This window comes from Notamacropus eugenii, chromosome 1, assembly GCF_028372415.1.
Source record: "Notamacropus eugenii isolate mMacEug1 chromosome 1, mMacEug1.pri_v2, whole genome shotgun sequence".
In the NCBI taxonomy this organism is placed as follows: domain Eukaryota; kingdom Metazoa; phylum Chordata; class Mammalia; order Diprotodontia; family Macropodidae; genus Notamacropus; species Notamacropus eugenii.
This window is the reverse complement of record NC_092872.1, coordinates 744,648,875-744,665,581: the sequence shown is the minus strand read 5'-3', so window position 1 is coordinate 744,665,581 and position 16,707 is coordinate 744,648,875. Positions and strand designations below refer to the sequence as shown.

Genomic DNA, 16,707 nt, shown 5'->3' with positions numbered 1-16,707 from the left:
TCCCTCGAAGTAAATACAATGTCTGGCACAGAGCTGATGCTTAATAAATGAGTACTGATTAATTGATAGATAGATCATAGATCCAGAACTCAAAGTGACCTTTAGATCCTCTCATTCAGTAATATCAAACTTAAAATGAAACTGGAACACTAAACCATACATCAGAATCTCTGCTGTGCATGTTAACTTAGACTACCACATATTATTACCTATGTTCTATTATATTTTCATTTATTTTGTTAAACATTTCCCAACTGCACTTTAATCTGGTTTAGGTCTCATTCAGGAGTGTTGTAAGTCACAGTACTCCTGCTACCTTGACTCTTCTGACTAGTCTAATACTTCATTTTACATTTGAGGAAACTGAATTCCTTAAAGGGCATGATTTGCCCCATGTGATGTCACACATGTCAGAGTCAGGATTCCAATCAGGACTCATTAAGTTCAGCAGAAAAATTCAGTGATTTTTCCACTGCATTAATCCATCCCTAGTATGCAAAAAAGATTGGTTAAGACAGTTATGGGATCTTTGAACTAAAAGAAACCATCTGAATCCAGCACCATTTTTTATAGTTGAAGAAACTGAAGCTCTGAGAAGGCATACATCCTACCCAAAATCAGACACTTAATATGTGATAGAGCTCCCTTGGCACAGTAAATAGAATGGGTAGAGAAGACCTGAGTACAAATCCAGTTTCTGATACTTACTAGTGTGCCCTTGGATCAGTCACTCAACTTCTGTCTGATTCAGTCTCCCTGATTGTTGTATGGACATAATATTAGCAGCTCTTTCCCAGTGTTGCTGTGAGGATCAAATGAGATATATCTAAAGCATTTGTCATGGTACCTGGCACACAATGGAATTTTAAGAAATGCTTTTTTCCTTCCTTTTTTCTTTTTTCTTTCCTTCCTTTCTTCCACATCAAACGCACTGACTCCCCAAACTTCTCATTGTCTCCTGCTATGAGCCAACGTAGTTATTCAGACAATGGTCTCAGCTCTCTATTTCAATTGGCCCATGGTGACAGCATTGGAGGAATTCACCAATCCCAAAGACAGTATGAAATCCACAACCTTCTAGCAATGTCCCTTTGTTGGAAATCCTGTACATGGAGTTACTAGAAAAGACATTCTAAATCATGATTTAGGTTTTCACAGGGCAGGCAAATCAGGATTAATGAGACAAAAGTGACTTGGCATGAGACTCCAGGGTTTCAAAAAAATCTCTTGTCATGCAGATAGCAACATATAAACAGAGTGTCACTTTCGAAATAGAGTTTAGAGCATTTAAAGAATGGGGGGTAAGACTGGAAAGGCTGAGATTGTGTTAAGATTATGTTTAAGAAGTCCTCCATAAACTCCTTTTTTCTTCCTGAAAATAGGTTGAGTGCAATCGACTCTATTTACTCAATTACACTTGATTTTTATTTGGGCTTTAAAACCTGCCCTACAAAGATCTCCAAACAACAGAAGACCAGAAATGAAACCTTGGCTCATGGTACAGCTCGCCTCTGTTTTAACAGGACATAATCCAATTTTGTACACCCTTCAAGTCACCAGGACTAGTCCATTACCTGGAATAGCTTTGACCACTTCACACACAGCACAGTAAATCTGGAGAGATCGTCAAAGACATTTCAGATATCCCAAGGTATTTTTTGGGTTTTGTTTCTTAATCCTTAATATAAACCATTTAACAGAAGCATTCGCCCCACGCCCCAGGGTATTTTTCTTTTCTTTTTGACCGAAGGGAAGGCTTTTTCTCAATTCTCAGTGCACGGTGAGCAGAAAGGGGAAACTCCCTGCGCACCAGCTCTGACTGAGCGAAATTGTCCCCTTGATGCAGAGTAATACGGTAAAGGCAGGAAATTACGGTACTAGCAGAGGGTAGCGCCTGTTACATCAGCTGTAGCTGCAAAGTTCCTGCCTGCTTTGGGCTGGTATCTCCCAACTGGGTTTCACAGTATTACAGCGGTTGGGGAGTTCTTGTATGGGCGTCTTGCCTTCTTCCCTTCTATGTTTTCTCTTCCCTTCGCCTCTTCCTTTTCTCTTTCCAGGGGAGCTGACCACGAGCCTGGAGCTCACTAGAGTGAACAGCTGAGTCTTCGCGTTCTGAGGAGCTGGGACTGTTGAGACGGACAGCAGGTTCTCTCTGCCGCCAGAGGGAGGAGGTGGTGGCTGCGGCGGCTGGAGTGGTCCAGGACCAGCCCTGGCAGAGACTCTCCGGCCGGCTGCCTCCCACCCTGAGCGCCTGATGCTGCGCCCCAGGACCACAGGCTAGGTGAGCGGGGATGGATGAAGGCAGGGAACACCAGCGGAGGGGCTGAGGGGCTCCGGGAACCGACGACACGGAGGATTTCTCCATTTCGGGGCCAGACGGACTCCCTGGGAAGGCGACAGCTAGCAGAGAGCTCTTTGCTAACAACAGGCAGGTGAAGGAAAACCATACTAGGACCTTAGCTGTAGAGCAGAAAGGATCCTTTAGCGCCATCATTAGCAACAATCCCCTTATTTTACAGGGGAGGAAACTGAGGCCCGGAGAAGACAAGTCTTTTGTCCAAGGTCACAAATAATAACTTAACCAGCAGAGTGGGAATTCGAATCCAGCTCCTCTGATTCTAAATTAAGTGAGGACAGTGGGTTCAATGGATGGTTTCCGTCCGCTTTCTTTCTCCCCGTCTTTCTTCTGTCTGGCCCTCCGTTTCTGTGCCTGGGTATACCTGTTTTAGTCTGTCTGTCTGTCTGTCTGTCTGTCTGTCTGTCTGTCTCTCTCTCTCTCTCTCTCTCTCTCTCTCTCTCTCTCTCTCTCTCTCTCTCTCTCTCTCTCTCTCTCTCCTACAGTCGTCTACTTCCCCCCACCATACACTTTCCCTGAAGTGATTTCCTATCTGACAAGTGTTTTAACACACACACACACACACACACACACACACACACACACACACACACACACACACACACACACACACACACACCTCTCCACTGTATTTATACCAAAAGGGTGAAGAGGAAAAGATTTGAGAAAATGACCAAGGAGCTCAAGCTGGAAGGGAACTTAGAGATCTAGCAGCTCCAACCGCCCCTTTCACAGATAAGAAAATTGATGCCCAAAGAGTTGAACTGTTTTGCCCAAGGTCAAGATCCTAAACTGCAGAGCTGGGACTGGAACTCCCACTTCATCACTCTCCCCCTGTATCCTCTGCAGCTCCAAGTCGGGACTTCAGTCCTGGGCCCTAAACAAGCCTTCAGAAACTCCCCGAGGTGACGCCCAGGAGCTCCTTCCCTCACAGCTTTGAGAGGTTTCCCAGCGCCTGGGCTTTTTCCCTCTGCCCCGCCCCCAGGCCAGGAAGCCGGGTCTGGACCCCTCTCCCCGCTCCCCTCTGCTCCCTCGCCTAGTGTTTTTCTTCTTGTCTAGCCAGCAGCTTCCCTAGCCTCGGTGAAGGCGCGGGGCTGGGAGGGGGGTGCGGTGGGGGGGGAGGTTCGTTCTGGGGCTTTGTGGGGTCCCGGTCGCCTGCAGGATCGGCTGCATTGTCTAGTGACAGGGTGAGCTAGGTGCATTAGCCTCTGCCTTGTAGACGGAGAGCTCCCCTGTACCTCGCCACGCTTCGCTCACCCCTGCAGCTGCCCGGACCCAGGCAGCCTTGGCGCGGCTTTGCAGCTCCTCAGCTGGCGGCTCAGGCTCAGGGTCCGCCCGGATTCACAGGGTGCTTGGGCTGCCTACGACGCGAGGGCCGGACTCCTCCGAGTCTCCCTCCGAGGCCAGACCCTTTTTTGATCCTAGCGGGTCACGTCAATCCCGCGTTCTCCCTCCCTAAGTAGCTGCATGATTGGGCACCTGTTGGCAGAATCTATCCTTAGCTACTATTAGCTTTTTGGAGAGGTCAAAAATGTGCTGGACCTGGAGAGAGAGAGACCCAGGGCTGCATCCTCGTTTGTCCGTGACCTTGAACTCCTTCTCTCTCTGCTTCCCCTCTCTGGGTCTCGGTTTCCCTCTCTGTAAAATAAGGAGGCAGCATCTCCACAACGTCCCTTCCAGAGAGAACACTCTGCTCATTTCCCAAACAGCGACTTCTCAGAGGTTGTCTCTGTGGGGGACAAGTTCGAGAATATCATGGAGTCCCTGATTTGCCTCATTTCTAATCTGGACTTCCCGACGGAGGCAGGAGAAAACCCGTCAGTGAGCACTCAGGCTGGTGCCTAGGATCCAGAGGATGTGAAGGGGAACAACCCCCGCGCTTAGCTTCCTCCATCCCACGCGTGGGCGGGGGAGGAGGGTAAATAAGAATGGTGGGACTGAGGAAAACCTGCAGGCTAGGCTCCCAAGAAACAGACGCGTCCTCCCGGAAGGCTGACGGGGCGCCCTTGGGAGCCTGTATTTATTCCCACTCACTCTCCCTTGTTCTCTGGTCTTTTCCAGGAGGCTTGGGGAACAGAGCCGAGCCGCGTACAGCCCGGGAATCCCCGCGGCCTTCTCCAGGGTTTCCTCTCCACCTGCTGGTTCAATCCTTGGATCAAGGACATGCCATGAGGCCAGTGTCCTAGGAGGGGCGGCGGGGAATTGGAGGAGCTCCTCCTCCGCCTCTCTTCTCTCCAGATGAGTCCAGGAGTCCTGCTGTCTTTGGGGAGAAAGAACTCGCAAGAACCGCCCTTGACCTTGACCTGGCTCCCTTGAGACTGAGGCTTTGGGATTGTGAAAGGCCCAGCCACTAGCTAACGTGGAAGGGGGGTGGAGGTCAGGGTAGATTTTGTTTATTCGATTTTTAATCTTTTATTTTATGGGATACTGAATCTTCACTCAGAGAGTTAGAAAGGGAAGCACACCAGAATCTCCTTTAGTTCAGTACTCCCCTCCCCCATCCTCATTCCCCATTCCCAATTTCAAAATGCCTTCCCTACGCTAAGGACTTCCTTCAGAAGAGGCAGCTTTTGAACTTACTTGCGGTGGTTAACAGGCTAATTGGCGGTGCCCTCTTGGCCTCAACTGGGTAGAGCCAGGAGTGGAAGGGCCAAACGCTAAGGGTCCTGCGATTTCGACTATGCCTTCCCGAACTGCCTTCCGTTTTTCTCTGCCTCCTGTGGGTTTCCAAGCTAACTTTGGTCTGCTTCTGACAATCCATCGCGTCGGTTTTCTCAGCCAAACCGAGCCCCTGCACTCCTAGGAGATTTAATCTTCTGAGAGGCTCATCACCTGACTAAAGTTCCCACTCTCCAGAGAACTATTCTGTGACCCTTTAGAACAACATTTTGGATTTTGCCCAGGTGGTGACCCGGGGACCATGGTGTTTCTCCCTGAGAATGCCTCAGACAGCACCAACTGCACCCATGCCCAGGAGCCAGTGAATATCTCCAAGGCCATTCTGCTAGGTGTGATCTTGGGAGGCCTTATCCTTTTTGGGGTGCTGGGAAACATCCTGGTGATTTTCTCAGTAGCCTGCCACCGGCACCTGCAGTCTGTAACCCATTACTACATCGTCAACTTAGCTGTTGCTGACCTTCTCCTCACCTCCACAGTGCTGCCCTTCTCGGCCATCTTGGAGATCCTTGGCTACTGGGCCTTCGGCAGGATTTTTTGCAACATCTGGGCAGCTGTGGATGTCCTATGCTGCACTGCCTCCATCATGGGCTTGTGCATCATCTCCATCGACAGGTACATTGGAGTCAGCTACCCCTTACGCTACCCCACTATTGTGACCCAGAAAAGAGGACTCTTGGCCTTGATGTGTGTCTGGGCACTCTCCCTGACCATCTCCATTGGACCTCTCTTTGGCTGGAAAGAGCAGCCCCCAGAAGATGAGACAATTTGCCAGATCACTGAAGAGCCAGGCTACGTGCTCTTCTCAGCACTGGGATCCTTCTACATCCCCTTGACCATCATCCTGGTGATGTATTGCCGAGTGTATGTGGTGGCCAAGAGGGAAAGCAAGGGCCTCAAACATGGCCTGAAGACAGACAAGTCAGACTCAGAGCAGGTGACGCTCAGAATCCATCGAAAAAATGCACCCTCTGCCAGCAGCTCTGGATCCAGCTCAAAGAACAAGACGCACTTCTCTGTGAGGCTTTTAAAGTTTTCCAGAGAGAAGAAAGCAGCAAAAACACTGGGCATTGTGGTGGGCTGCTTCATCCTCTGCTGGCTTCCTTTCTTCTTAGTGATGCCAATTGGTAAGTCCTTGGAAGTGATGAATGAAATCCCTTTACAAATTTGTACTCCTTACTGTTTCCCCTTTCCTCCATATGTTGTCTATTTCAAGTTATTTGTTAATGACAGCTCCATCAACATCTGGGATACAGAATCAGCATAGTGAATAAAAGGTCCATTTAATATGGAGTCAAAAGACTCAAGGGAAAGCAATGTCAGATATTGGGACCTGGGTTTGAATCCTGGCTCTGTTCCCATATTACTTGTATGACCTTGGTCAATTCACTTTGTTTCTCAGCCTCAGTGCCCACCTTTGTTTAATTCAGGGTTTAGACTAGGTAATCCTAAACTCCCTTCCAGCCTTAAGCCTCTGATCCTCTGATCTCAGTTCTGCTGATTCAGAACATCCCTTCCTCTTCTCTGGGTTTCACTTTTCCTGATCTGTGAAGAATGTGAACTCCGTGGTCTAAAAATCCCTTCCACCTCGAAATCTGTGGTCCTCTCATCCTATCCTATCTATACCTTTGTGACCTTGGGCAAGTAATGTCAGCCTCCCAGTGCTTTGGTTTTCTCTGAGTTGAATGTGTGAGATTAAATGATGCCCAGCGTGTCCCTTCCAGCTATAACCAAAGACCCATATTTAAAACATCCATGTTACCAAAGTTCCCTGGAAACGCCAGTCAAAGGTGTGAGTTTTCCCTTCCCTTTGGGATCCAGTCTATATTATAAAGCAGAAGCCAAGCCACTTTCAGAGTGCAATAAAACCTCTTCTGCCTAATGCAGATTAATTGGCCTCCTTAAAGAGAATGTCAGGTTCTTTTTATTAGCCTTAGTGGATATTTAACCTAAACACTCCCAGGCCTTCTTTCAGCAGCCATTTGTTCTGAGAACTGTGAAATGTCTCTTCAGATACTGCAGCTCAATCTTATTGGTGTGTGTGTGTATGTGTGTGTGTGTGTGTGTGTGTGTGTGTTCGTTTGTGTGTGTTCTCATTTTGCATACAGAGCAATCACCAAGCTTGCTCTGGACAATTGCCTGTTACTAGGATGATATTATATTAACAAGTATTCTGTTGAAAAAATAATCTGATTATGCTTCATAACTATGCACTCATTTTCTGGATTCAAGATGAGAGGTAAGTACAGTGAACTGTTAACAGGAAAAATCATTGGAAGCTCAAACCCATTTAAGCCTTAAAGAAAACACCATAAATATTTTTCCCAATGAGTAAATGCTTCATTCTTCAATGTGACAATGTGTGTGTGTTTAAACAAACATGCAGACTGGCAGGCTGGTTGATTTCTTTCTGTCTGGGAGCTGTAGATGAAACAGGGTGGAAAGTGCTCTATGGTTAACAAGTTCGCTTTCTACAGATGTTAAATTAACTCATGTCAAAAGTAATCAGACCACTGCTAACATCAGCAACTGATCCATTCAGAGTGGTTCATGGATGCAAGGAGTGGGGAGGGAACCTTTCAACAAGATCCCAAAATGGTGGTTTGTTATTTTTAGTCTACAAATTCAAATACTGAGGAGTCCTCTCCGTTATTGAGAGAGACTCAGACGGTAACTTGGAAAGTGGTCATGAGAAATGGTTCAAGTTAATGCCTCCAGTACTTTCGGGTCAAATTTTGGCTGCATGCCCTTATTGGAGCTCTAGTTTTGATTTATTTTTCTGTACCACACTTAGAACATTGTAGTGGCTTGTCGTGATGTAAGGAAGTACTTGCATGTAGTGCTGGAGTAAGAATGTTGAAGAATTGCCAGTTCCCTGCTCTGTCACTAAAAAACCTTTATGACCTAAGTCAAAGCATGTCATCTCACTAGTATTTCATTTTATCAAGTGTAAAATGGGGCAGGTATCCTAGATCTAGGGTCCCCCCACCCTAGCCCTGATGTTCTAGGTTCTATTCTAGATTCTAAAGTCACTACTAGTTGTGACATCAAAGGACTAGATGTCATTGCTTTCAGCTTCAGGCTTCTGACTCTTAGGATTCTTATATATTTTGAAATAGTCGAATTTATTGTCTGTTTCTTTTTCATTTATAATTCTGTGATTTTATAATATTTTTCCTTGGAAGAGTTCCTTAGTCCCCTGTCCTACCTACTGACTGGTATGACCTGATAGGCAGCAAGGACGTGCTTGTTCTAGAATATTTGGTGTCTATTTCAACAAGGGAAAGAACCTCACAACTCACCTGCCTTCTCAACCCCTTCTATTTCTGCATCTTTAAAAAAAATCACTCAAAGGAAAAGTGAGATATTGGCAGTGATGAAGTATTGATGATATGATAGCTAACATATATACATGTGTGTGTGTATATATATCAATCTAACAAAATCATTTAAGGACTAGATGCCATTGCTTTCAGCTTCAAGTCTCTGACCCTAAGAATTGACATGTTTTTATACTAGTTTTGAGTTTATTACCTGCTTCTTTTTTATTTGTAATTCTGTGATTCTGATGCCTTACATTGCAAAACTTGAAAGAATTCCCTATTCCTTTACCCTACCGACTGACAACAATGATGATGAGCAGCATACCTGAAAGCTAGCGAGAGAGGCCTTTTTCTAGAATATTTTGTATCTATTTCAACAAAGGAAAGGACCTCACAACCCACCCGTCTTCTCAACCACAGCTCCTTCCACATCTAAAAAAATCACTTCAAGAAAAAGGGATCAACAGTTGGTGATAAAGTATTGATATGATAGCTAGCATGTATATAACACAAAGAACTGTACAAATATTACCTCCTTCTATCCTTACAACCATTCTGTAAGGTGCAGTCATTATCCCCATTTTACAGATGAAGAAACTGAGGCAGACAGAAGTTAAGTGAATTGCCCAGGATCATGCAAAGTGTCTGAGGCTAGTTTTGTACTCAGATCTCCTGACTCCAGGTCCTGTGCTCTATCCACCTGTACTTACCTAGATATATTCTGGAACTGGGATGTGTTGGGCAGGAGGTAGTAATTGGAGAATGCTAGGTAAAATATAGGATGACTTGTATAGGTATAGATAGGTATAGGTATGGATTACCTATCTCTAATTGTAGGAGGCCAATGGACTAATTTCTGCCCCATTCCTGGAGAGAGCTAGAACCCCACTGAAAGTGTGACTCATATGATTCTGTTGTAGTAATCCAGGTGGAGAATGCCACATCATGGTAGAGCAGAAAGGGAAGGTGTTCGGAAAGGAGCATTGTACAGTGTGTAGTGACACAGGGAGAGCACAGACCTTGGAATCAATGAGGCAGGCAGACAGTAAGCAACAAGCATTTACTAAACACTTAATGTGTAGCAAGCACTACACAGGCTAAGCACTAGATATACAAGAAAAAACAAGTCACACTTCTCAAGAAACTTCTATATTAATGAAAGAGACCAGATAGCAATCACTTGATACAATAAGCTGAGTCTTAGAGGAAGGCAGGGAAGAAACCAAGAGGCAGTTGTAAAGAGGGAGAGCATTCCAGGCATCCTCAGGGGATGGGGGAAGGAAGGTATGGCCGGTAAAAAGGTACAAATAGCAGGCAAGTAAGCCAGGCCAGTGTAAGTGAATTGTAGTGTGTCAAGGCAACTAAAATAGAAGCAGACTGGAAAGGTAGTAATGCTCCAGGTTTGGAAGGGCTTAAAATATCCAATCCAGGATTTAATAGTTGAGTTTGGGGGTAAAAGGGAAGCATTAAAGCTTATTGAGTAGTGGGGTAACATAGTCAGATCTTTGTTTCAGAGAATTACTTTAGCAGCTGAAGTGGAAGATGGGTTGGAGAACAGAGAGTCGAGGCAGGGGATCAATAGAAGAAGGTCATTACAATAGTCCTCGGGAGAGAACTGAATGGGAATTCCACTTCTGTCATTTGCTAACTGAGGGACTACAGGCAAGTCATTTATGACTGTTTGTCCTTCCCTCTCAAATAGGACTAGCGACATCAGGGAGGTGATGTCTTGACTTGAAAGTGAGTTGGATTTAACTGAGGGAGGGCTGTGCAAAGTCACCAGCCTCACTTTCTGGTCCAGTGGCAAGATAAAAATCAGGCCAATTGGAGATGGCACCAGATGCTGGCAAGTCTCTTAATCAATCAACAAACCTACTAGGTGACAGGTATAATGCTAGGCACTGTGTATATAATGACAAAAGTCCCTGACTTCAAGAAGCTTCCATTATATTCAGGGATATATAAATGTTTATATGTACATATGCATGTATGTATGCCTATATATGTCCATACATGTATACACAAAAAATATACTAATTTTAAAATGTATACATATATGTATACATAGGTCACATGCAACATGGATACTGGTTGACTCCCATGCCTGGAATGCCCTCACTCCTCATATTCCCCTCCTGGCTTCTCTGGCTTTCTTCAAGTTTCATCTAAAAGCCTACCTTCTGCAGAAATCCTAATCCTAATCCCCCTTAATTCCCATACCCTCCCTCTATTGATTATTTCAAATTAATCCCATGTACAGCTTATTTGTACATTGTTGTAAACGTTCTCTCCCCCACACACTGCAAGCTCCTTGGAACAAGGATTGTCTTTTACACTTCCTTGTGTCCCAAGCATTTAGGATGGTGTCTGGCACATAATAGGAACTTAATAAATGTTTGTTGATCACCTGACTGACTGGGGAAAGGAGGACACTCGTAACTAGAAGGATGAAGGAAGGCTTCCTCTAGAAGCTATTTCTTGACCTTAACCTTGAAGGAAGAAAAGGAATCCAAAGAGTCAAGGAGAAGGAGAGTGCATTCTGGGACTGTGAGTGTAGCTCATACAAAGGCCTGGAGAGGAGAAATCAGCTACACATATGAGGAACAGCATTTGTTGTTCAGTCATTTTCAGTTATCTCCTACTCCTTGTGACCCTGTTTGCGGTTTTCTTGCAAAGATGCTAGGCTGGTTTGCCATTTCCTTTTCCAGCTCATTTTACAGATGAGAAAACTGAAGTAAATAGGGTTAAGTGACTTGCTCAGGGTCACATAGCCAGTAAGTGTCTGAGGCCAGGTTTGAACTCAAGAAAGAGAGTCCTCTTGACTTCAGGCCCTGCAGTCCATCTCCTTTGACACCTAGCTGCCCCATGAGAAACAGTAAGATCGTTTTAGAGTGTACATGAAGGAGAATAATGTGTATTAAAACTGGAAACATTCACCAGATTGCAAAGGGCTCTAAGTGTTAGACAAAGGTCCTTATCTTTGATTCTGTATGTAATTGAGAGCTTCTTGAATTTGTTGAGGAGAGGACAGGCACAATCCAACCTGTGCTTTAGGAAAATCACCTTGTTAACTGAGCTGAGGAAAGATTATTGTTAGGAGAGATTGGAAGCTGGAGATCATTTAGAAAACTAATGACATAGTGCAATCAAGAAGTGATGAGGACTGCAACTTAGAATGGTGGCCATGTAAGTGGAAAGAAGGAGGTAGATGACAAGATTTATCAGATGACTAGATTAGGGAGTGAAGGAGAGTGAGGCTGAAAACTTGTATTGACTGGATGGAGAGAGAATAGTGCTCTGGACAGAAATAGCAAAGTTTAGGAATGAGGTTGGGGGGCTAAGATAGTAGATTGGGGGAGGAATGAATGGGACTCGAAGACTTGGGAAAATAAAGAAAGGCACTACTATGGTAATCTGACTCAAGATCACAGTGGTGGCCATGGAGAAAGCTGAAGCTTCTTGTATCCCATTTGGTCGAAAATCTAACAGAACTTTTATGTTCTATTGAGTGATGCCCCCTTCAAAGTCATCATGAAGCAAGAGTAACTTGGAGTCCAGGAAGATTGTTTCAGTTCACACTTCAGATACCGATTTATTGGGTCACCATGGGCATTTCATAGGATCATAGATCTAGAGTTGCAAAGAATCTTAAAGGTTGAGTTCAACCCCACCCCTCACTTAACAGATAAGGAAACTGAGGCACACAGGGATGAGATGACTCTCCAGTCTCACCCAGCTAGTGTCTGAAGCAGGTACCATGCTGACTTTCAATATAATTATTTTGAAGGATATGAATCTTTTACCCTTTGTGAGTTTCAGTTTCACTTCTAAAATATGAATAATAGTCTTGTCTCCTCCCGCAATCGTTCCAGCAATATTGCTTCTGCCCATAAAATATCTGGAGCTCACTTTTCCTTTGGAGGTGACATCAGAACCAAGGTAAAAACCATAGCAGAAAATGCCCATCCTGGACAATTTTATGCCATACTTTGTTTCTGTTTTGATCCCAAACAGTCTTCTAGCTTGGCCAGTCACTCCAGGGCAGTCTTGACCTCAACAGCTTGTGTCTATTTTCTAAGAAAACAAAAACAAAAAACAAAATCCTACATCCATCTTAGGAGAAAGAAAAATTACTAAGCCTGAGCATATTCCAAAAAATAGACCCCAGTCCCTTAATTTCAAGAGTTTGAAGAAGAGAGATCAGTCTCATTCTGTTTGACCCCAGAAGGCAGAGCTATGAAGCAAAAAACAGGTGATGCTGGAGGGGAACGAATTTAAACTTGATGTTGGCGGGCATCAATAATTAAAGGTATCCAATAGTGGAATGAGATGCAAAGGTTGGGGAGAGGAAGAGATGTTCCCCTTCAAGAAAGGGCTGGATGGACACTTCTCTGAGATGCTGGAGGAGAGATTATTTTTCAAGCATGAGTTGTACTAGATGTTGAGGTCCCTTCGAACTCTGACACCTTTCAGTTTGAGAGACTGTCAGAAAAGGGTTTTTTGCTCTTGTTTTGGCATTGGCTGTAACCACAGTTCCAAGAGAAATGCTTTATTTATTCATTCTTCCATTCACTCATTCATCCATCCATCCATCCATTCGTCCTTTGAATTATCCAATGAGGGGAGATCATTTTATTCTTTCTACTTAAATCTCTAGCACCTAACACAATATGTGGTGTTTCATTCATTTATTCAATAAACATTAAGGGTCTACTATGTACCAGGCACTTTGCTAAGCATTGTTGATATAAAAAGATGAAAGAGACAATCTGATCTCAAGGATCTTGCAACCAAGTGAGCATTAGATTACAATTTAATGCTATCTCCCTTGAAGTACTTGAAAGAGTATCTCACACGGAAGAAAGACTAGATATGTTCTGCTTGATCCCAGAAGAGAGGCCCAGGAGGTCCATTTGAAGGTGTAAAGAGCCCATCTGAGGCTAGATGTCAGGAAAAATTTCCTAGAGTTGTTTCACAGTTGGATGGGCTGCCTGAAAGGTCTTGGGTTTTGCCACACTAGAGGTCTTCACATGGGCTCATGACCTGAACCCTTTGTTGGAGATCTTGTCAAGGTAATTCATGGTCAGTTATAGGTTGGACTAAATGGCTCCTTGAAGACTCTTCCAAGAATCTAAAATGCTGTGATTCTCTGCCTGGCTGACTTCTCAGGCAGCAGCACACTGCTCTGATATTTCATGATTCTGATTTTATCAAAAGGGTGACAGAAAAAGCTTTGGTCTGGATGATCCCAGGCAAAGCCAAGAGGGTTCACAGAAGGCCCCATTGGCTGTCCCCCTCCTGGAATGCTGCTGGAGCCTCAGCCGTTGCCCAAAAAGGGCTGGAGAAAGAATATCGCACACGGATGTTTTTTCATGTTCGACTTGCTTGGAGCTGATTGCCAGGACATTTGGTTTTGTTCAGAAACCTGCTAGTTCAGATGTGAACCGAGGAGCTTTGAACCCTTATAAGGAGAATCATCTCTGAGACCTTCCTCCCTCCCCCCAAACTGCAATCTCAGTGTTTTTCACTGGTTTTCTTTGCCCTTCAGTAGCACCTGGCACTAAATTCTTCAGGCCATGGGCTGAAATGGCCAAGGGAAAAATTGATTGGAAAGCTGCTGGTGTCCACTTGGATGTTTCTGGGACATGTCCCAGAGAGATCTAGTTTCCCAGGACAGTCAAAGCTTGAGTCTCGGGACCTCCCCATGAGGAATTTTCTAGAAGGAATGAGCAAAACCAGCAGAAATGTTCACCTGAACACAAAACCAAGGAGAGAATCCAAAGGTGTCCCACAGGGTCTGAATCTTCCTCTTCCATCTTGTTTCTCACTCCTCATGCCCCAAATAAAGATAAAGAGGAAAGAGGAAATCTCTGCTATCCCAGAACTGACTTTATTTGTCTACCCTCAGCAAAAACTGAAGGAAAACATGTCTGGGGACCCAGCCTCTAGTCCTGTGGGTCTGATGCTTGCAGTCCCTGGGACTGCTTCATATGGATGAAGGAAGTAGAAACCCCCACTTGAATACAGGGAACATACTGTGCTGTTCTGACCTGAGTGGCTTCCCTGATACTGGATTCAAATGCTTTTGAATTACCCTCCCCCATCCGCCCTGTGTAAAGTTACTAGAGCTCAGGATTGGTGCTCAGGTAAAGCACTGAGGCAGTCTGGCTGTCTTCTGATAAGCCCTACCTCCAATTTCTTTAATAATGCCTGACATTTGTAGGATCACAGATCTAGGGCTGCAAGGCACCTGAGAGACCTTCTAGTTCAACCCACTCATTTTACAGAGAAGGAAACTGAGGTCCAGGGAACTTAAGTGATTTTTCCCAAGGGAGGACTGTGCAAGGTCACCAACCTCACTTTCTTCTCCTGAGCCATCTGGGTCCAGTGGCCTGATGTTCATCAGGATGGCTGGAGATGGCCCAGGATACAATGTGAGATCTTGGCCATTTCAGGTTAAGGTCTTATAACATTCTCACTTTGAGTGAGATACACCCATTCGATGAATAGGCTTCTTTAAGTAGTTGCTCAAGGGATGGCCCTTTTAATCAAAAAAAAAAAAAAAATTAAACTGGGAGGAGAAGACCCTCAGGGTTCCTGGGTAAAAGAGAAACAATTATTATTTAGTATTTAAATCCACTCTGTACTAGGTGAGTGGGGACTTGTCCAGTCTATAAGCTCCAGAGTGAATTGCGTTTGAGGCTTGATCTTTGAGCAAGAAATGTGGCCAGTAAACCCAGCGGAAAAAAGGCAGTTTTCCAAAGGAAAAAAATGGGTAGTAAGTGACAGAGGTGGAATTTAGACCTTGTCCTCTGCGATTAAGTCCATCCACCTTTCTTCTCTTGCTTCAGTTTCCTCACATAGGCAGTTGGCCATACAATGGCTAAAGTACGGGGCATAGAACTAGGGAGACCTGAGTTCAAAATCAGCCTTATAGGCAAACTAATTGTGAGACACTGGGCAAATCACTTAATCTCTGCTTGCCTCAGTTTCCTCAACTTGAAAATAGGGATAAGAGCAACTACCTCAAAGGGTTATTGTGAGAATTCATGAAATAATATTTGTAAAAAGTACTTCAAACAGTTCCTGGCAGATATTAAATGCCATATAAGTGCTTATTCTTCTCCTCTATTAAATGATCCCTCATTATTGGATTGGATGACTCCTAAATCCCTTCCAGATATAAACAATAATCTTATAATTTGAGATTTAAATGGAGGTCTTCTAACTCTAATTATAGACTTTTAAATACTGAGCCATGCAAATTGCATTTGTTCTATCCGAATCCTGACCACTGTCTGCCACCTCAAGTCACTGTTACACACACACACACACACACACACACACACACACACACACACACACACCTGCACACCCACATGTACATAATATTCCATGTCCCTACTTATTTTAATATTTATCTCATTTTGTCTTTCTTTTTATTCTTTGTTCTGTGCCTGGCACGTGCTTAACAGGAAATGCTTGTTGACTTAGCGTGACTGTCCAGTTGGCAGAAGGTCCTATTGGTAATTCCTCACAAAAACTAATTCCCACTAAGTATTGGCTTCTTAGTCCCTGCAGTGACTCACTTGCAATCAGTACCTACCTACCTACCTTCCTTCTCTCTTCTCCATATATTCCCATAAGTTCACCAGAGGGATTCAGTCCCCTGAAACTGCTGGAGGGCTTCCTCAATTTGTTGTATAATGGATAGAAAACTGTCCTAGAACCACAAAGACCCGTGTTCAAATTCTGACTGCACATTTTGGCTGAGTGGCTCTGGGTAAGTCATTTAGTCCTTTGATGCTCTGGGCAGCTCTTGAAGAGTTCAAATTGCAGTCAGTGCCTTTCTGTGATTCAGTAGATGGAGTTTCTTCACCTGGGAGTTCCATCCAGTTGTGTCAAACTCAGATAGAAATGGATCCCCATTGGCTGCGTATTGACTTATTAAACATCTCCTTGTTACATTTTAATGTAGTTCTGAACCCACTCAGATGACCTCCAGTGTGATACCTCTGCCTTACATTGATGAAATCACAAGTGCAGCTCCTACCTCCACTTCACTAGAGACCAAGAAGGGTCCTCCACACTCCACCTATAATTGTCTTCCTCTCGCTTTAGGAACATTCCACCTTCTTTTCATTTCATACAATTCCTTGATAACTTTCACCAATGTATAAAGAAATAATGAGTTAGAGACAGAGAAGAGAGGGGGGAGAAAGAGAGGAGGGAGGGAGGGAGGGAGAGACAGATAGACCAACAGAGACAGAGAAAGCAAGAGAGAAAGTGAGGAAAAAAAGGAGGGGAGAAAGAGAAGAAGAGCAAAGGAGAGAGAAAGATAGAAGAAGAGAG

The 16,707-nt window shown here is 44.5% G+C and overlaps 1 protein-coding gene across 8 annotated transcripts in view; it reads left to right on the top strand.

The window, feature by feature from the left end:
• Nucleotides 1–1,382: 1,382 nt before the first annotated feature.
• The window catches only part of ADRA1A (adrenoceptor alpha 1A), a 124,018-nt gene continuing 108,693 nt past the window's right edge, over nt 1,383–16,707 (top strand). For 4 of the 8 annotated variants that reach the window (XR_011973451.1, XR_011973474.1, XR_011973460.1 and 1 more), the window contains exons 1-2: nt 1,722–2,281; nt 4,418–6,159. Coding sequence is in view for 5 of the 8 variants with exons in the window: in XM_072638386.1 (XP_072494487.1) it covers nt 5,277–6,159 (883 nt within the window). In the remaining 3 variants the exon portion in view is untranslated. Of the gene's footprint in view, nt 1,652–1,721; nt 2,282–4,417; nt 6,160–16,707 lie in introns of those variants that run through there. The other 4 variants (XM_072638473.1, XM_072638514.1, XM_072638423.1 and 1 more) reach the window with 3 other exon arrangements.